Source organism: Mesoplodon mirus (assembly GCF_964341445.2).
Source record: "Mesoplodon mirus genome assembly, chromosome: 12".
NCBI lineage: Eukaryota > Metazoa > Chordata > Mammalia > Artiodactyla > Ziphiidae > Mesoplodon > Mesoplodon mirus.
This window is the reverse complement of record NC_138988.1, coordinates 41,725,842-41,747,398: the sequence shown is the minus strand read 5'-3', so window position 1 is coordinate 41,747,398 and position 21,557 is coordinate 41,725,842. Positions and strand designations below refer to the sequence as shown.

The 21,557-nt window shown below is 48.3% G+C and overlaps 1 protein-coding gene across 2 annotated transcripts in view; it reads right to left on the bottom strand.

The window, feature by feature from the left end:
* The window catches only part of FYCO1 (FYVE and coiled-coil domain autophagy adaptor 1), an 87,899-nt gene extending 67,380 nt beyond the window's left edge, over window positions 1-20,519 (bottom strand). For both annotated transcript variants that reach the window (XR_014295436.1, XM_082637532.1), the window contains exons 1-5: window positions 20,425-20,519; window positions 10,720-10,862; window positions 7,654-7,760; window positions 5,920-6,045; window positions 1,919-2,025 (exon numbers count right to left, since the gene is read on the bottom strand). Coding sequence is in view for 1 of the 2 variants with exons in the window: in XM_082637532.1 (XP_082493658.1) it covers window positions 1,919-2,025; window positions 5,920-6,045; window positions 7,654-7,760; window positions 10,720-10,774 (395 nt within the window). In the remaining variant the exon portion in view is untranslated. The remainder of the gene's footprint in view (window positions 1-1,918; window positions 2,026-5,919; window positions 6,046-7,653; window positions 7,761-10,719; window positions 10,863-20,424) is intronic.
* Between the last annotated feature and the right edge of the window lie 1,038 nt (window positions 20,520-21,557).

Here is a 21,557-nt window from a genome sequence, read left to right as displayed (position 1 = left end):
GGTCTCAGAGGGCACGGGACCTCACCTGGGAGCCCAGTGGGCTTCCTGGACGCCCAGCAGGCTTCCTGGACTCAAGTGGGAGGGGCAAATGCCCTCTGCTCCTCCTGGGTGGCCCCTCCCGCCTGCCTCTCCTGATCTCCCCGGCCTCCCTCCTATGCCCCCAAGGACCCACGCGGCCTGGAGGGGGCCTTGGAGGGCAGGGGATCGGCTTGGGAGCTCAGAAGGCTCCCCAGCCAGAGTGGCCAAGGCGATCGCCCTCCGCTCCTCTCCCGCTCTTCCCGGAGAGTCCCTCCTGCCTGTCTCTCCTGGTCTCCCTGGCCTCAGGGGCACTGATCCTGTCTGGCCTCCACTTCTCCTCCCCCATCAGTCCCCCTACTGGTTCACTCTGGGGTTTCCTCCCTTCTCCTTGGGCATCAGAGTCCCCCACCAGCAGCTGGCAGGCACCCTAGCTGTGGGGAGACGCTAACTCTGCGTCTTCCCACACTGCCCTCTTGACTCCGTCTCCTCATGTTCTCATATACTTTCTAATTCTTTTATATATATTTTTGTAATTTCATTGTTGCCATTAGGATAGATAAGATTTGCATTATTTTTCATTGATTATATTGTTATTTTCCTTGTTGCTACATAGACTTCCTTATTGCAATTTTATTTATTTATTTATTTATTTGGCAGGCAAAGAGTGAGTTTATTAGCATAGGAAACTTGTGAGAGATACAACTGGGCAGGCAAGGCAGCGCAGCAACCCCAAGAACAGAGTAGGCTACATTTTTATAATCAAAGAAAAAGTGGGGAGGGGAGAAGACCACCTCTTCCTCACTCTTGGGCAGCTGTCAAGGCTTACATAATTAGTTCCTCCTTTAACCCTATACAGTCTAACCTGGACTGTCATGGCACTACTTAAATCATATGTATATTAGCAAAAGGGTGGTAACATATACTAAAATATGGTAATTCATCTCAGGTTTTGGTATACCTTATTGCAATTTTAAATGATGCCTTGCTATGCCATTTAAAATAATTTGCTGTAATTTAAAAAAATAAATTTATTTATTTATTTATTATTTTTTCTTTTTGGTTGTACTGGGTCTTTGTTGCTGCACGCGGCTTTCTCTAGTTGCGGCGAGTGGGAGCTACTTTTCGCTGTGGTGCATGGGCTTCTCATTGCAGTGGCTTCTCTTGTTGTGGAGCATGGGCTCTACACGTGCAGGCTTCAGTAGTTGTGGCTCGTGAGCTCTAGAGCGCAGGCTCAGTAGTTGTGGCGCACGGGCTTAGCTGCTCCACGGCACGTGGGATCTTCCAGGACAAGGGCTCGAACCCGTGTCCCCTGAATTGACAGTCAGATTCTTAACCATTGCGCCACCAGGGAAGCCCTAATTTGCTGTAATTTAACAGCCCCCCATCATTGGACATTGATGGCTTCCATCTTGTGTATTGTAAGTAGCATCACCATTTTTTTTTAATTGAAGTCTAGTTGATTTACAATATTGTGTTAGTTTCAGCTGTACAGCAAAGTGATTCGGTTACACATATACATGTACATATCTATATTCTTTTTTTTTATTCTTTTCCATTATAGCTTATTATAAGATATTGAATATAGTTCCCTGTGCTATACAGTAAATCTTTGTTTATTTTATATATGGTAGTGTGCATCTGTTAATCCCATACTCCCAATTTATTCCTCTCCCCCCTTCCCCCTTTGGTAACCATAAGTTTGTTTTCTATGTCTGTGAGTCTGTTTCTGTTTCATAAATACGTTCATTCATACCGTTTTTTAGATTCCACATATAAGTGACATCATATGATATTTGTCTTTCTCCGTCTGACTTATAAGTAGTATCGTTATTATTAGTGAGGGAACTTTGGGTCATTTCTGAATGGTGTGGGGTAAAGCCCAGCACTGTCATGTATTTACCTGGTCACTTTGGTGTTCATGAAGCACTGCTGTAAGGTGTCGGCCAACCTCTGGTGCACCAAGGAGTAGCGAATAAATGCTCTTCCCTTTCCCAGAGATGTTCGGAGCTGGAAAATGTAGATAAAATAGAAATGAAGAGCCGTTAGACTAACTCCAAATACAGGCCTCATGGATGGCTGACAAAAGCAGAAACAAAACAGGGCAGAAAACGTCACCCAATCCTACCCTACACATAACCTTCACTTATGTCCTTCAAATAACACAAAACATTTGAGAATGTCACCCCACAGAGGGAGGCCGAAAGTGGGTGGATGTCTTGCAGGCCTCCGTCTGAGAATAATCTGTAGACTCCAGCAAACGTGTCAAGGCAGATACAGTCACGAGAGGCTCAAATACCTACTGTGGATTCTACTGGAATGTCATTCTTCCTCCTCTGCTCCATCAGAATCCCTGGGTTTAGAGTCAGAGATGAAACGGTCTGACTTAAGTTGGAATATTTAGAAAACAGGTTGGAGATAAATGAAGGGCTTCTCATACCAGAAGTACGCTTGAAGAGGAAGAGATGGCCTCAGTTTAGCTAATGCCTGGGCTTGTTTTTGAAGTTTTGGGAGAAGAGATGCAGGGGAAGAGGCCTAAGGGGCTTGGCTGGAGCCCATGTGGAAGGGGGAAGAGAGAGGAGGGCAAAAGGCAGGGGAGTGTTAGGGGACTATAATTTGCCTCCTCTGTGTCCTTGTGGAACCATCACTAAAATCCACATATCTGTCAACGCTTTCCTGGTTGGATTTATTTTCAGCTACACCAACTCACTGCATTTAGTCAGAAGGTGCCCAGGGGGTGAGGGCAGGGGTGTTTCTAGGTGGCCCAGTTACACTGAAGTAATGAAAAATGGGTGTGGTTCTGTTTCAGGAAGTCTGAGGTGGATGGAGGGTCCAGGTGCAGGCCTGTCTTCAAAACCTCTCCCCACAGTGCCAAAACATGGCTTCTAAAGAGGTTTCTGGAAGTTTGTTGTGATGGTGGTGGGGTATGCTGGTCACAGACTCTGGCCCTAGTTGCCAGGATGGACCATGGGCTATTAAGCTGTCCGAGGGTACAGCTATAGAAGACACTTGAGATCTGTAGGCAAATTAGGATTCATGCTCCCAATGTTTCAGCCCCAGAAGCTCAAGATAAGTAGGCAGGAACTCGAAAGCTCTCAGCCTACCACATGCACCTGTTCTGTCAGGTGCTGGCTCTGAGCAGGGTAAGCCAAGACCCATTCCCTCCTCACCTCTTCAAAGGTCAGAAATGTTCAACTTGGTGGTTGGGGGAAGGGACGGTAGTGGTTTGACCAAAAGATGGTCCTAATCCTCCATCCTATTAAGAAGCCAGCCATGGTGCTGGAATGAGACAGGAAACATGAGGTATGACCTCAAGCACCGGCACATTCATGATGCTATAAACATCCCGGTACCCAGCACCTTTTAGCTCAGAGCTATATATCTTCTCATTGCTGACTCGAGGAAATGATACCACAATATGAAGTAGTTTTAAAAAATAAGAAGGTGTGAAACCTCATAAGACATTTATGTAAGAGGCTGTAAGACATTTTTCCACGTGAGCTTTGTGGGTTTGGGGTACAGCCAGGAGGTCTGGAAATAAAGGTGGGCAGCAGCCTGACCTGGCTTTATAAAAACCACCATGGCATGTCCGTGCGGAATGGATCAAGATAGGTGCCCAGGGGAGAATCTTGATGACATCCCTATGTCCAAATGCTTTTCCACTGATAAGTGAGGTGAGAACAAAGTGTTCAGTGGTGATAACCAGGAAACCCAGGCAGCCGAGAAGAGCTGAGCAAGGCATCCTGAAGTGAAGTGTGTTGGTCATACAAATGCACACCCACACATAGGCCCTGCAGAATCTAAAAGGAACCCCACATAACAGCCCATGACTGTAAGCTCCCAAGGGAAGGGCTTGTTTTTTTGTTTTTAATTAATTTATTTTTGGCTGTGATGGGTCTTCGTTGCTGTGCGTGAGCTTTCTCTAGTTGAGGAGAGCAGGGGCTACTCTTCTTTGTGGTGCGTGGGCTTCTCATTGTGGTGGCTTCTCTTGTTGCGGAGCACGGGCTCTAGGCACGCAGGCTTCAGTAGTTGTGGCACACGGGCTCAGCTGCTCCACAGCATGCGGGATCTTCTTGGACCAGGGCTCGAACCCATGTCCGCTGCAGTGGCAGGCGGATCTTTAACCACTGTGCCACCAGGGATGTCCCGGGGCTTGTCCTTATTAATAAAATGGCCATTGTAACAGCATTTAGAACATTTAATTTTTTAAAGGCAAACCGTTGAGGCTACATTTTAAATCAGGCCTATTAACTGAATTGATTATATATGTAAAAGGAGCTATTTTAAAAGGTCTTTTTAGGGACTTCCCTGGTGGTGCAGTGGTTAAGAATCCGCCTGTCAATGCAGGGGAGACGGGTTCGAGCCCTAGTCCGGGAAGACCCCACATGACGTGGAGCAAGTAAGCCCGTGCGCCACAACTACTGAGCCTGTGATCTAGAGCCTGCGAGCCACAACTACTGAGCCCACGTGCCACAGCTACTGAAGCCCATATGCCTAGAGCCCATGCTCTGCAACAAGAGAAGCCAACACAATGAGAAGCTCATGCACTGCAACGAAGAGTAGTCCCCGCTCGCCGCAACTAGAGAAAAGCCCGTGCACAGCAAAGAAGACCCAACAGAGCCAAAAATAAAATAAATAAATAAATGATTTTTTTTTTTTTAAAAAGGTCTTTCTAAACATCCTTTGGGGAAGGAAACAGTAATAGTTCCCTTATACTGCAAATGAATATACTGCATAGCCTTGTTGGGTTTTTTTGTTTTTGAACTTTTTGAGATCATGGTTCCACTTTCATTATCCAATTTCTTAATTTTTGTTAGCATCTAATCAGAACTCATTGCACTATACCGAGAAGCGATACAACACTTAATCATGCACCTGAGTGTCTCACCAGGCAAGATCTCACAGGACCTATCTGTGCTACCTGGACATTAAACCAACTCCTCTGAGCCAGGATCTTTCCTCATTTTCTCAGCTGTCAGAAGGTACAGCGGGTGGAAAATGCCCAGCCCTCAGTGTCCACGTGTCTAACACCATCATTCGCTATAACGAGAAACCCACCTGGCTCCAGCTGGCACGGCCAGGGAGTTCTTCCCAGAGCACCTGACCCTGTGGCCTTTGCGGAAGGCTGGCCAAGGAGCATGTCTGCCGACTTCAGAGGGACCTTAGACTTACTCATGAGATACTGGAAAGAAGATGAAATATACAAACCCTTTAGGCCTCCTGCTTCAAATCTAGGGGATTACTTGCTCCTTAATGTACAAAGTTCTTCACTCCCAGATGGACTAGGCTGGTGTGTGTGTGTGTGTGTGTGTGTGTGTGTGACAGAGAGAGAGACAGAGACAGAGACAGAGGGACAGAGAGACAGAGTATGCGTGTTGTTGTTGATCTGGAGTTTTGTAAAACAGCAAAGCCATGGCATTCTGCTCTTGAGGGGCTCAGAACTTAATGTGGGAAGCTGCTTAGTTGTCTCTCAAGATCCCACATCACTCTCTTCATTTCAAATCCAAGTTTCCTGGGCGAATCATAGGGAAAGTAGCCTAGCAAACTCTAATTATTTTATCTAAGAAACCGATTCTTTTAAAAAAGGTAAAGGTGTCCTATGCCGTACACCTCTCGGGGGCACCATGAGCAGACCACAGTGTGAGCAGCCCACCCTGTTAGGTTACGTTTGGGTTGGGGTCTAATACAGTCAGGACTGAGCCATTCCTCGGCTTGGTAAACGCTCACCTAGGTGGCTTCCCGGAGCTCTCAGTGGGCACTGCACGTACCTGGACTGGATTTCTTTACTTCCTTCCTACACGTAAACCCTCACTTCCTCACTTGGCTGTCTGCAGCAAAGGTCTCTGTGAGAGAGGTTTAAGGCAGGCAAGGGAAAGAGGTGACGTCCTTGGTTGCTCTGCTTACCTCCGAAATAGACTTGACGAATCGGATCCCATCATTGGCTCCTTTCACCTTGGCCAGGCAGGCACAGAAGTAATCCCAGTAGTCCTTCTTGTTGCCCAGGAGGGTGGCCTTCTCTTTCTGATCGAACTGGGCAGGGAAAGGAGAGTGAGGACGTCCAAACGCACTGCTGTTTATCCCACCATTTAAACGATGAATAATGACAGCTTCTTAGTTGCCTGGCACTAGGTGAGGCCTTTTATTGGCATTATTTTTATTTACTGGTGAATGAGGGGGTTTTCGCCCTCAATTTACAGGTGAGGAAACTGAGGCTAGGAGAGGTTAAGTAACTAGCTCAAGGTCATACAACTAGTGAAGTGCAGGAATGATAGGCGCCCAAAGGTACCTCTGTGCATAGAGTTGGGTGGAAGACACCAAAGGTGCTATTAAGACATGGTAAAGAAACTCAAATGAAAAGTTTTAAGGGTAACATGAAGAGTGTTAACGATGTCTTGACATAGGGAAATGTGTTAGTGACATTTTATCTGTTACTCAACTCAAGTTTCAATACTGTTTTAACACACATAGAATAAATTCAAATAAATGTCAGCCATGAGCCATTTCAAATCCAAAACCAAAATGGGCTGAGGAAAAAAAAGCCCCATTAATACTTTCACAATGTAAAACAAGAGAACCAGTTGAAAAGGCATGTGACCAAAAAAGAGGGGATATATGTATACATACAGCTGATTCACTTTGCTGTACAGCAGAAACACAACATTGTAAAGTAACTATACTCTAATAAAAATTAAAAAAAAAAAAAGGCACGTGAAAGGTGAGCCTTCAACACACTGAGACACCTCCTCCAGTGGGCTCTCATCCTATACACGTTGGTGGGAGGTGACATTGCAAACTTATGGTGTTCAAAATGATAGAGGATATCTTCCTATAATGTAATGTTCTATAGCATTTTTTTATTATAAAAGATTTGCATACATTGTTAGGACAACTGGATAAAACAAAAAAGAAAAGAAAAGAAAAAATTATAATGCCTACACCATCACCCTAAGATAACTTGTTATCATATTGGTCCATTTCCTTCCTGCTTATTGTAGTTGCCTGTATTTTTCCACATCTGCAGAGTTCTCTAGATCTGTGCTTCTTGAACCAAGCAGATATAAGCATTACACTGTAAACATGTTAAAAGAAAACTTCCTGAGCTGACCTCAGAGATCCTGATTCAGCAGGTCAAGGTGGGAACCAAGAGTGCACTTCTAACCGGCTCCCAGGTGATGCCGATGCTGCTGGCCTATGGACCACACTTTGAGGAGCGAGGCTCTGAAACAGGGGCCTCTGGATAATCTTCAGAGGGTCCGCACACTCCTGGAAAATGTGTGATTGCGTGTGTACGCATGTGTTTGGGGAGAGATTCCATAGCTTTCACCGGACTGCCAAAGGGGTATGTGACTCCCCCAAAGTTAAGATCCCTGCTATACAGAGAGACCTTGTGACCTGCATTAAGATGACCTAAATCTCTGAAGAATGTTCTCGATTCCCAAAACCATCCTGAGGGGCAACATTCTGATTCCTCAGAGGATCACACTTGGAGGCTGGGGACGGCTCTGACCTTCAGTCTAACCAGGAAGGCTCAACAGCTGCACTGAGCTTTCAGAGCTGCATCCTGAATGTTGATGAAGAAGCCAAGAGGGAGACAAGAGACAATAGAGCAGAAATCAACACATGACAGGAGTCACTTACTTGAAGGAGATACTCAAGTTTATAAGAAAACTTATGCAAGCTGGTGCTGTCATCTGTGACGGGTTCCCCTGCTTCCTTAAATTCTCTGCTGAGTTCTGTCACAGCATCTTTAAGACAACAAACAGGAGCATGTCACCAGATGGAGACTGGCCTCAGACAGAGCAGCGGGATGGCCCCAGGGAGCAGCAGGCGTAAGTGGCCCATGACGGCAAAGCACCGTGCACATGTGAAGCGCTACATAAACATCCATGGGCGGGAACTCCAAGTCAGAAGGCGCTAGGATGTCCTGAGAGCCCACAGGTACTTTACAACAGCTCACTGACTGGGCACATTTCTTGGTCATCCCTGTAGGCCCACCATGTAGGCCTTATCATTTGCGAGTAGTATTTCGTCAAAAATGTCTGCTGTGTGGATATATCATATAGCAGTCCCCTAATACTGACCTCCTGAGAGCTTTATCCTTTACTCCAGCCATGTTTCTTGTTCTTCACTATAACCCCACTGCTCGGTACGGTTAAGTCCAGGTTTCCAGAGGACCCAGAATATGCAGAGATCATGATGACAATGCCGAGAATGACACCACCACCTGCTTCTGTTAACTGAGTACTGGTTAGGGACCAGGCCTCTGCATGTCTTTCTCATTCAACAGAGCATTGTGAGGCAGGAATTGCTTTATTTCAACAAATCTAAGATGCAACTGATTTTAAGATGATCCCAATTTCAGAGCCGTTAAAATGTGAAAAAAAAGTAAATGCACGGTAGAATTGATGAAGGCTGGCATTGTCATCCCCACTTTACAGATGAGGAACTCACGGAGAGGTCAGAGCCAAAGATCACGGGTGGCAAACAGCAGACCTGAAATGAGAACCCTGGTTTTCTCAGGGGCTCTCTGACCCCAGAGCTCACCTCTTAACTTCTAAGACGATTTACCTCCCAGTGTAGAAAAAGAGGAGAAACCCCTTTGACTCTCACGCACAGCCCTGCCGTGGGACAGAGGGACTGTCAGAAGTTGGGTTTGGTTTAGACACAGAAAAATGTCCCCAGCCGAGACGGTTGGGACATGCTGCACAAAGCTATCTGCTCTGACAATTCTTGAAAGAAAAGGAACCCCTAGCCACTGCTCTCAAACACCATGGTTAGAAAGCAGACCTGCCAGGACTGAAGCTGAGCCTGAGCTGCTAAAAGTTAATCAACACTGACCCCTCAGGCAAAGGTCAGCAAATGGCAAAGACATGTTCTTGGGACTGAGTCTCACAACAAGTGACTGTGGTCTGGTGTGCCCTACTAGAAGTGTCTGCTGGGGCGGCACTGACAGCCAGCAGCCAGGGGCCAGGAAAGACACGGGTAAAGCTCATAACCTGACCTGGGAACTCCTGAAATTTTGAAAGAAGGAGGCTTGGACGTGGAATATGAAATTTCCAGCTCTAATCTCTGATAATTACCAACAGATGAAAAGAAAGGGTCTTGAGAAAGTGTGGTGCCTTTTAAAAATTCCCACCAAAGTGCTCTGAGGGCTGGGTACAGGACATTGAGATGGCATTGGGATGTGGGGCATGACAGACGAGGATAGCACATGGGGTGGGAAAGGGCAACTGAACAAATTCTGATGCCTGTCCTCCTCCCTGGATCAGGAGCTCTGCCATGTGCTCCTCTCTTCCCTCCAGTAAGGACCTCTGGGTCCCAGAGTCATCCTTGAGAACCAGAAACTAAAACAGAGAGAAGATGGCTTACTTTGTGGAGAAACCTCTGAAGACCAGAGGCAAACTCAGATTTGCAGGGACTGTCATTTTACTTTCTGTGTGTATGTGTGTGCATGCGTGTGTGTGTATATAGATTTAAAAAGAAAAAAGCCATCTCCCACCCCACATTTTAGCTGGACGTAGACTGGTGTGGTTAAGAGCACAGACCCTGGCACCAGGTGTGTGTGCAAACTCAGGCTCTGCCTGACTGGATGTGTGACCGTAGGCAAGTCACTTAACCTCTCTGTACCTGTTTCCACATCTGCAAAATGGGAGTAATGGTCCCTGCCTCATAGGACCAAACGTGAGGACTCAATGAGCTATTATCTGTGAGACTTGTGCCTGGCACACATGAAATGCCATGAAAGCCCAAAATACTACATAAACAGGAGATAAGCCTGAGAAAGTGATTTTTATCTCATCGATATTTGCCTTCACAATGAAGAATGTTGTGGCCTCCACTAGCCTGGGTATGAGAGACTGCAGTTGGTTATCACTGTTTCTGAGCAGTTAGGAACCTGCACCTTGAGTCTGTCAGGAGAGTGTCACTGGGGTCCCCGTGACATGGAGGAAGAAGTCAGCTTCAGACAGTGTTGTAGCAAATGTGCTCGTGCTCCAGAGAGGCTTACAAGACCTGACCTGGTGATCCATGAGGGACGGAAAACTTGCCAAAATTCTCCCCTTGGGACGTCACCTGAAAGGGTGAACCTGGGCCCTGGACTCCACAGCCAGTACAGAACACAGCGCGTTCCTCCCGAGCCTGCTCTCTGCACACGCACCCCCGCCTGCCTTGCCTTTGTCCAGTGAGCCAAGGCCCACAAGTCTCTCTCACTGGGCAACGTTGAGCTCAGGGAAGTCTGGGAGGCATCAGGCCCAGAACTGGAGTGAGTTCCACCCGGGACCAGGTGGAAGAGCCAAACAAGAAAGATGGGTGTCTCGTCTTCCTGCTTAGAAGGGGGCAGAATATCTCTGCAAATGAGCCAATTCTGCCATCTCCCAGAGGCTCACAATTCAAAGACTTAACGGGTGGTTTGAAAACACAAACACACACACACACACGAAGAAATCAGACCCAGACCCAGAAAGGGGTATTTGATTTTGTTTACAAAGTGCTTTTACAGTGCCTGAGAGGAGGGCCAGGCAAGGTCTCCCAGCCTTAACAGGGTGGACATCTGAGCCCCAAATATTTCAATATGATGTGTCCCGAGGGCTCCGATTACTCTCGGTGTAAACACAGATCACAGGGCTAATTTCAGCTGGCAACAGCAAAAGCACAGTCACAGCTCTCTCAACACCAAGCTCGGTGTGCCCTGCAGCCAAGCCGTACCTTGCAAATCGCGGATGATTCTCTGCAGCTGGCTCTCTGCGCTGGTGGACGCCATGGTAACCGTGACCGTCAGGGGCCGCCTTTCCTGGCTGTGGGCCTCCTGCCTGGGGCCGCTCAGCAGTGGTCAGACTCCGTGGTGGCACCTGCACAGGAAGGAGGCCGTGGAGGAGGCGGTCACGGACACAATTTAAAGACAGTAGTAGAGGCATGCTGCTCCGGGCACAAAATCGCCCCATCTGGCATCTTCCCTCAATGGGAAGGGCTTGACCTTTCTGTGTGGGCCTTGCTCTGTGGGCATTCTCTGATACACTTATGTTCAGACACAGGGACCTGGTTGGGAGCTTCAAAAGAAACAAGATCAACTCAATAGCATGACCTATTCTTTCTGAGCTCCCCTCCTAGTCTGCCCTTAGACAGGCCTGCCGCACTCTCCACCTTTAAAAACGCTTCCCAGTGGCTCCCCCCATCCCCCTACACCAAGGCCAGAACTAGTCCAACCCCGATCACTGACCTGCTAAGCCTAAGGTGCCACCACACCAGATCTGCCGTCTCCTCCAGGACGGGCCCTACCCGCTCCCCAGGCAGCTGAGGACACATACCCTAAGGGCTTCCGGACCAAGGAGAGCCTGGCTTGCCTCTCAGGGAGGTCTGCAGCCTCCAGCCACCAGAGTCCGGCTCAGCTTGGGAGGGCAGACACCAGGGGCTGTCAGGGGCCTGCGCAGCCCTCAGGACCAGTCAAGGGCAGTCTCTATTTTAAGCTGTTACAGTCCTCTCACGGCTGGTGAGTCCAGAGTTACCAGCGCTACTTGGGCAGCTGCTGAAGTGATTTAAGGACACAGTGGTGGCTGGAGACCAACAAAGAGGAGATACGAGCAGCATCGGAAGGAGGTCTGGACATGCACTTGGACACCACCGTATCCTCCTTTCAGAACCTCTAACCCTTTCCTTAGATGTCCGCTGCAAAGGCGTAACATTTGCTGGCAAAAGCAGTTGGCAAGACTAGAGGTGGCCGTAGTAGCCACCCCTAGATGAGGGCCTGCTGTGCACTGGGCCTGTTAGGTGCTTTACACACTCACTCATTTTAATTCTTAGCAGCACCCTGGGAGATAGATAACGTACAGGGGAGAAACTGGCATACAGAGAAGCTGTGTAACTTGTCTAAGGCCCCGGGCCAGCAGGGAGGGGAATCGTGATGTGAACTCCGGTCAGTCTGAATTCAACCCCTTTGGCTCTACAACAGAGCCACTGTCACTACAGCAAATGTCAACCACTTCCACTGACTTCTAGGAACTGCCCTGAACTCCAGCGCCTCTCAACTGTGCCACCACCTTGAGTGTTTCAAACATGAACTGGTCCTCACTCTCCCACCACGCTCTTCGCCTTACTGCTCCAGGAGACAAGGCAAGAAGATCCAGGAGGAGAAATGGTCGCCAACCTCAAGTTCCTCCAAATATTTACACAAGCATTCCAGGTCAGCCTGAGACCTGGGGAGGGCCTGTCATGGCGCAGATATGCCAAGGCCTGTTTTTAACTCACAAGCCAGTGCAGCTGTGAGTCAGTGAAAACAAGGCCCAAAGAGGGCTTCTCCAGCCTAGGAGGAACTAGACAGGTACATACCTGTACCACACTCCCAGTAATTCGTGACATGGAGCCCCAGAGAGTCAGGGCATCCACAAAGACTCCGCCAAAGTCCCTAGCAAGTGCTGGCACCCTGCCATCACAGACACCAAACCGAGGGTGGGTGTGATTTTCCAGAAGCCAGCCTGCCCATCCCTGGGCGGTTCTCTAGGTCAGCTGCTGAACAAAGAGCCTGAGCAGGGACCAGCCAGGGCCCTAGAGAGCAGGAGCCCAGGATGGGCCAGACTTCTGCAGGGGCTCTGCTGCCTGGGCAGACACTTGGCTCCTCCCCCAGCGAGGAGGAGAGGACCAAGGATCATCACTGTCAATGCACAGCTGTCCCGGCGCCACACTGTCAAGTGCAGCCTTGGGATACTGGGGCAACAAAGCACCATCCAGCCCTGGAGGAGCTCGACTGTGCACCAAGAAGACAGACAGAAAAGCATCCAGATATGCGGATATGGCAGAAGAGGTCCATGCAGAGACATGAATAAAAAGTTATGGGTACTCAGCAAGGAGAGGGAATGAACCAGGGATACACACAACAAATGATGTTTGCCGAGTGAAAGAAGCCAGACTGAAAAGCTACCTACTTTATGATTCCATCTGCATCCTGTTCTTACAAAGGCAAAACACTGGGGGGAAATCAGATCCATGGGTGCCAGGAGCTGAGGGGGAAGGGAGGGTTTGACGACAAGAGAGTATGCAGAAATTTTGGTGGGCAACTCTACTCTGCGTCGTGATTATGGTGTTGGTTACATGACTGCATATATTTGACGAACATAAATTTGTCAGAACTCACATACTGTACATCTCATCTCAGCAAACGAAAGAGCAGCATCGGTATGAATTTAGCAAGATGCAATGGGACCTGAGGAAGGGAACTTTCATTCTGCTGGGGGAAAGGAGAGGATGGTGGACACTCTTAGTAATGGCAACTGAGTTGGGTGATGAACAGGAGGTCATCGAAGAGACCTGAGGAGGAAAGGGCGCCAGGGTGGAGGGCACGGCAGGTGTAGAGGCTGTTTCTCTACCTGCACTCCCCTTATTTGACTATGGTCACCAGAGAGCTTTGTACCTTCGGGAAGAAATAATCTTGTAAGAAGATAACCTATACCCCATGAGTCCACTGGGTCTCTGTGTATACTTACTTAAAACTAGGCTGAGACTCGCAAATGACAGAGAGGGCGGAGCCTGGAAAGGAAGCACTAACGACAACAGATTCTTAGTCATCCAGGCTCTGGCTGGGACAACGCATGAACTATACGACCAGCTGGATCTCCTAGAAACCAGCCCTCTTTGGAGCCTGGCACAAGGGCAATAGTGTCTGTAAACCAAACTGGCATCTTGGAATGATGAGCCTGAACAGACAGAAACATGCTCCTTCAAGATTTCTTGGCACTTTGGTGAAGCTGCAAGTGTCAGCCTGAGCCCAGGAGGCCTCCTCCGCCTGAGCCTCAGAGTGCCTCCCTCCGCTGAGGCCACGTTCCCAGGTCACGGGGTGAGCTGTGCCCAACCACTGGTTACACAAGTTGATTTTCCGAAGAGCCTCTGCCGCACCACCAAGATAATGAGCCCTGAGAAACCACTGTTGGGCCTGTAGGTCACAATGACTACACAGTGACCCACCACAGCTGTGGGTCACCACCTCACAGGTTTTCAGGAAGCAAATGGTCACCACAGGAATGCTATTTTCATGGACTTGAAAGAATGACTCTTTGCATAATGGCCTCCCTTTTCCTGGGCCTGAGGTTATTATTAAACTTCAAAAGACAGAATGGGAAACAGTCTCTTTCCACTCCTTGGTCAACTTCCTTGTGTCTCTAGATAAGCTTGCCCTTTGGTTTAGGGATGAGATATTTTTTACTCGCAACACTTCTGACACCAAATGTGTGGCCTTTTCCCCCACACTGATATCCAGTTGACACCAATGGGTGTCCTGCAATTCAATTCAATTCTTTTTCTTTTTGGCCATGCCACACGGCTTGCGGGATCTTAGTTTCCCCACCAGGGATTGAAACTGTGCCCTCGGCAGTGAAAGTGAGGAGCCCTAACCATTGGACCACCCGGGAAGTCCCTCAATTCAATTCTAACTCTAACCACCTGAAGTCAGTGCAGACCCCATAGGTTAAAGGCTCAGTCCACAAGATTGCCCCAGCTTCAGACACCAGTCACAGGTCCCAGTACCTGTCACTACCTATAAACTGGGGTTCCCAAAATCCCCATCTCAGGTTCTATAATTTGCTAGAATGGCTCACAAAACTTGGGGAAACATTTTACTATAACCGGTTTATTTTAAAGGACACAATTCAGCAACAGTGAAATGGAAGAGATGCAAAGAGGGGGGGAGCGTCCATACCCTCAGGGCTCTGCGCCCTCCACCACTTCAATGTGTCCATCAGCACAGTATTTCTCAGAATCCTATCATTTGAGGTTTTTATGGGGGTTTCATTACATAGGCATGACATTAAATCACTGGCCACTGGCCATTTACTTCACCTTCAGCCCCTCTCCACTCCCCAGAGGGGTCTAAGGGTGGGGCTGAAAGCAACCAGCCCTCAGGCAGAAGCTATCTATCCAGGGGCCCAGAAGAGTCATCTTATTAGCATATGGTTATGCTTATGGTTGAAAGGGTTTTGCTATGAATAACAAGAGACACTCCTATTACTCAGGAAATTCCAAGAGTTTTGGAAGCTCTGCGCCAGGAACCAGGATAAGAGACCAAATATATATTTCCTATTATATTACAGGAATCACAGACTTCCGGCATGAACCAGTGCGATCCTGACCTCTACAACCCATTGGCAAACTGCTCTCCTAACTCAGGAGACACTCAGAGATTGCTTCTATCCACACTGCCATGGGCTCCAGGACTCCAGCGCCTTGCAAGGCCCCCAAAGTGCAAATCACCTCCATCAACCCAGGGTCCTTGTTGCATGACATTGTGAACACCTCCATCACTGTCTCTACAAGCTCTTTCAAACACCAGAGAAATTCATTTTATAAAATTTTGGGGAACACTGGATTCTCTTGCCAACAACTCAAAATTATGTTTAAGCTTATTCAGAATGTCTGAAAACATCCAATCTTCTGGTAAAGAGGAAAAGGGACTAAACGCATTTTTAAAAATTCTTATTTACTACCTGGTACTGTTGCCTGGGTTCCTCGTCACAGCCTACGTATTATTTTAGAGGTGAAGGATCTTCCCTGACCTCCAAACTCCTCCCGTACCTGCCTAGATGCCCTAAGTGCCTTAAACAACAGAGAGAGCAGTTCAGTCCCAAATTAAGATACGAAGACACTGACTCATGTAAACTTCTTTACACTATGGTACAAATGACTAATACTCATGATGTTGTCCCCAGACTGGCTCTGGCAGGAGAAACACAGTGCCAGCTGAAATTGGCACTTGCCATCCGCCTCTACAAGGATTAAGCCACTGCAGTCATTGACCTTCAAGACATCCTGAAAGGAGTTCAGGGTGGAGACCAGGAATGAGGCACTCTGTGCTCTGGGAAAAACTGGCAGAACAAGCCTTCCGATTCGATATTTCAGAAGATTTTACGAGCCTAAATTCTTCCATCTTCTCACATACAGAAAAGCACTAAAATCGTTAACAGTGACATCTGCTCCTTGTGACTAGCAGCAAGCCTTGCCAAAATGTGTGACTGACTGCACGTCCCCCCTTCACTAAAATCATAGATGATACTGACCTTCCCCCCCTTAACAAAACTTAACCCACAGCTCTCACGTTGTGTATTTTTTTTCAGTTGACAACAGCATCTGAGTAGCCACATAAGGAAAGAAGGATCAGAAGGGGAAGAGGAGGTCTGGGGCATAGAACACAACCCTGCCCTGCCTGCCAAATTTGCCATACTTGCTCCCAACACAATAGCTAAGGCATGACCCAGAGAGGGCACCATACAGTCGGCTCCTCCCCGACTCCTGAACAAGGTGGGGCATACAAGTTGGCAATTCCACCCTGACCGGGAAAGAATGTTAACAAGGACAGTTCAGACCAGTCAAAAGCAGAAAGCCTTTCCGAAGAGTCCATTGCCTTGGCCTGGTTCAGCACACCCAACAGCATCTACCTAGTTACCACCTATGGAAAGGGGGCACTTGGCTGGTACCTGCAGCTTTGAAGGCCTGGAGGTCCTGGGGCTCAGTGCTGAAACGGTCAGTGGTCAGGCAGACTGCCCTCACTAGGGCTTCTAGATGGTGCCTAGGAGAGTGCTCAAGAGTTTGTCAGAGGCCAGCTCAGAGGCCAACATTTTAGTACACGTGAACAAAGGCTCATTAGGCGACGCAATTATAATTAAAGACCTATAATTAAAGGGCTGACCAACCTCAGGCCTGGGTCATCTCACCCAAACACTCCTTGCTTGTAATCTTCTCTTTCTTAAAGGGAATAAAGACTTGAGACTTTGCCATCACTTCTTGAACCTTCTCTTGGCCCCCTCCCTCCCACCAACAATTCCAGGTCTCTTGGTCACTCCCCCTGGAACATACACAAAACTGGCCCCGATTCCAGTCTGCTGACTCAGGAGAGCAGGGTCAAGAGGGACTTGTGGTTGTGAGGTGTTGCTTCTGGGCTTGGAGAAAGCTATCTTTTTTAGGAAGGTAGGCAGTTGCTCAGGAAGGAGCCATATATCCATATTTGGGGGTGCAGGGCGGAGGTCTTGCCACTGGAAAGCCCAGAGAAAACATTCAGGAAGCAACGGGCAAGGAAAGTGGCTTCTCTTCTCTCAATCACAGCTGAGTCCTGCCAAGCTGGACCCTATTCAGAATGCAGAATCAGATTCATCTTGTGAAATTTCCATTCCCTATCATGTAACAAATAATGCGATAAAGATTATGCCATGATTGGGGGAGAACCATGGTACATTTAGTTCAAAGTATTTTGAGGCAATTTTAACATATCTGTCAGGGGGAAGGGTGTGTGTGTGTGTGTGTGTGTGTGTGTTTTAACATATCTGTCAGGGGGAAGGGTGTGTGTGTGTGTGTGTGTGTGTGTTTTAACATATCTGTCAGGGGGAAGGGTGTGTGTGTGTGTGTGTGTGTGTGTGTGTGTGTGTGTGTGTGTGTGTGTGTGTGTGTGTGTGTGTGTGTGTGTGTGTGTGTGTGTGTGTGTGTGTGTGTGTGTGTGTGTGTGTGTGTGTGTGTGTGTGTGTGTGTGTGTGTGTGCAAGGAGACATTCTCGGTGGTTAACTTTGGTTGAGGCTTCTAGGCCCCGCTCCTGACCCAGGCTGTAGACGCCCTGGAAAAAGCACCTGGGGCTACAGTTCCTTCCAGCTCCACACTGAGCCACCACCTCTGGTTCAGTTGCCAGCCCACCCTGGACCTCTTACAGGGATTCTCCTCTTGGCCTAGCCCTCTGCAGACTGATGGCTTGCTTGGAATGCTTTTTCCCTTCAGGTTTTTCTTCTGGATTCCAAGGGCTCCCCTAACTTGGTTTTCTGCCCCAGGCCAAGGGTGTAGTACCCCAGGCTCCTGAGATGGTTAGCCAGACCTGCCCTTGGGCTCTGAAACCAGTCACACTGCCACAGGTCTATACCCAGACCACAGACTCTCCTTAAGTCTGTCCTCGGAAACACACTGACACGCACATCCTCATCCCTGCAAAGAGGATCTGACCCAACTAGAAACAGGCACCTGGTTTCTTTCAAATGCCACAGAGAACAGGAAGGACCATTGGCGGCCACTAAAACCACCAGGCTGACCGGCTCCAAAGTGAGGAAGAGGGAGAAACACCTCAAATCAGCACAAATCAGCACAGTTCTGTCATCCTCATCTTCTAAAAGCCAGGGAGCCCATGTACTCTGAGACCGAAGCTCTTATGGGGACAGTATAGTAACACATCTAAAAACAGCATGATAAACAGAGACCCATGGAAACAGTTCAAAACCCACCCTACTGATTGATTTAGGTGTTCAAACAGAGGCTATTAAACCAATCAAAAGCTTTAAAAAAATCTGGCTTTGAGATCACAAATAGGAAATATTTATCTTTTATTATCTTATTCATCTTTTGAGCAACACAATGACATCCATCCACTAGGTGAACAGATGTTCACAAGGCCAAACTCGAATCACCTCTGCTCACAGGCGGCCTCTGGTTAATGAATCCTATCTGCTCTGCTGCCTGGGCTGGCTAGTGAATGTGGCTCCAGACTTTGAGTTCCTATCAGTGATTTTCACCATGACACCACAGCTAGACAATATGTTTCCTCTGCCTCAGGTTTAAAGACACTTTGGTTTTGAGTCACCAAAGCTGTCCTTGAAATCACCAGAAAATGCAGGTTACCCATTAGCCAAGCCTCTCCCCTAAAGGGAAGAGGGGGGACTGCCATTCTTGAGTGCCTATTGTATGTTCTAGAGGCAGCAGCCCACAGCCTCAGTGACCAACATGGGACAAAGTTACCAACTGCTCTGATCTTGTGCTGTTTTGGGTGGTTCCTCTTGTCACAAACATCTGTGGGGGCCATCCCATCCCAGAAGGACCAGGTTAAAAGCGTGGCTCCTGAACCCATGCTGGTGTCCCAAAACCAGCCACAAGGAGCAAAGACCATCCAAAGAGTAGCTAGAGGATCGACTCTAAAGCAACACAAAAATAACTGGAGTAAAACATTAACTGTAGAATCTAACAGGTGGGTATATGTTCACTATACAATTCTTTCAATGATTCTGTATGTTTGTTTTCCCAAATTAAAAACTAAATGAAGCATTACGCAAAGAACACTTTTAACAGAAACAGAAAATGTTTTTCCTAAAGCCTTTTCACATTCTTTTAATCAAAGAAGGCCACGTCCCATCACTGAGACAATTAACTCTGATTTCCAGGGTGATTAATAATAATGGCTCATAACTGGTACAGGGCATTCAATAATTTGTGAACAGTAGCTCTCATGGGAGGGAGGGTCAAGTGGAACCTACTCAACATGGGCCCACTTCAGGGGTGGGAGCCACTGAAAGCAGAACCTCAGCGTGACAGCTCTTCCCCAGCTACAATACCCAGCAGCCCGCATTAGGCAGATGGCAGGGGAGTTAAGCTTGCTACAGAGCCCCACAAGGCTGGAAGTGGCAGGAGAGCAGTGAGCAGATTAACGCCTGATCCTCTGCCCTCAAAGAGCCCCTGACCCATTTCTCTGTTGGGAAAGGAAACTGCTGTGGTAAGACAGGCAGAGGGGCAGAGAGGCTGTGGCCAACACCGGTAGTTTCAAAGAGTGCTCTATTTTGCTCTGGAGGGGGGCAGCAGATGGAACTGTGAAGAGTGACAAGGGGCATCAGATGACACAAGTGCACTATCTGGGAGCCACGTGGTTAAGGTGTCAACCACACATGCTTTTCTGAGGAAAAGTAAAATTCAGCCCTCCCCTTACACCCTCCGGCCTAGGTTCTTCATATCACGGGCCCTAGCCGAAGTCCGGTGCAGCCACACCACAATCCAAAAATCCACAGGTGTTTCAGGAACAATCACCTGGGGGCTATCTCGAAACCCTGCACCAGAGCACAAGAGACAGTGGGTAAAGAGAATGGGCCATGGCCTGGGGATGGCCCAAGATGAACAAACCGTCCCCTTACGAGAGGGGAGAGACCCGGGCAAAGTTAAGTCTTGGAGTTTTGCAAAGTTAAGGTCTGGGCTGTCCCGGCCCAGCTGAGCCAGGAAATATGCCTCTTCAGGTTATCGACTTCTTGGACAATGCAAGCAGAAACTCGGGGACCTGTCCCTCCTGTGCTTAAAGACTCCAAGACTTGTTCTGAGACCACACATGTGGGCTCCTTGGCCATCGGGTGTCTTGGAACTGGTGTTTGGGCGGGGTGGGGGGGAGGTGCTGTCTGTCTTTCTGATTACCAGAGGCAGCCTGGGTTCCAGGGTCAGATTCACCGGCCCTAGTTGCTTCCTAGGCCCGCTGGGCAAGGGAAGGGCATTGGGCAAGGGCTCCGGCGGAGTCTGTGGGACAGCCGGCATAAGGGCGGAGGCGGTAAGGGCAACAGGTGACAAGCCGCGCCTGGAGGGAAGTTCTCCTCTCCGGAGACGACAGCAACTAGAGGTGCCCCATGAGTCCGGACGGCCACCCGCAGCACTTACGCGCTCGTGGGTCCACGGTGGGACAGAACCGAAACTTTCTGCGACCAAGCGGAAGAGTACGAGAGTGCGGCGTAGGCGGCCATGATACGCAGACCCCTCCGCAGGCTGGCGCAGACTACAACTTCCAGCATGCTCCACAGGGCCTCTGTCTACAACTCCCATCGGACCCCACGGACAGAGTGAGGACTACAACTCCCGGCATCCTCCGCAGAGCTTATGCTCACAACGCCCGCTGGTTCCACGGCGGTAGCCGGCTTTAAATTAACCCTTGCAATCCCTGGGAGCATGTGTGTCCACAAATCGTATGTCTGGGATCCTGAAAGCAGTGCTGTCCACGTGTGGCTTTTGAGAACCTGAAATGTGACTATTTTGAGTTGAACTGTACATGTGCTGTAAGTGCAAAATACACCTGAGTTCCAAAAGAATGTAAAATAGCTCATTAACATTTTTATATTGAGTCCATGTTGAAATAATAATGTTTTAATATATCGGGCTAAATAAAAAGCATTATATATTGATGGGCCTAATGGTCTATCTTTTCATCCCCCTTGCTACTTAACACAGGGACCTGCTTAAAATCACTGCTCAAAAACTATGTGTTAATGAATGAACTACCACTCCTAACTTCTCCCTACTCTCTGCCCAATTTCTATTTATAAGTTACATTTTCTATTTATAAGTTGTGAAGCACTCTGAGGCTGCACTCAATAGAACAAAATGCACTCACTAGTAATGAATGGTCACAAGAGAGGAGAGCAGCAGTACCTGGAGTACTTCAGCCTATGACTGGGCTCCAAAACACCCTTCTACTTCGCAAGACTTAGCTGTTGGTGTCCAGTCAGGAGCCATGGCCCAAACATTACAAATGCACAAAGAGGGGAGTTATCTGGTAGAATAATTCAGGAAAGGAAATAGATTTAGGCTATGGCATCTCATTAGCCATCTTTTCTGAGTTAGGTGTAGAGAAGGCAGTGGGTTAGATGAATGGAATAGTCAATTTGTGGGGGCTGGGGAGAAGTGATTTCCATCCTTCGTGTTGGGATGCAAACAATGAAAGGAAAAGGGAAGAGGGGGAAGGAGATGGCAAAGGGAAATCATTCCTCCTGAAATGCAGTCCCCCTAAAACTGAGTTC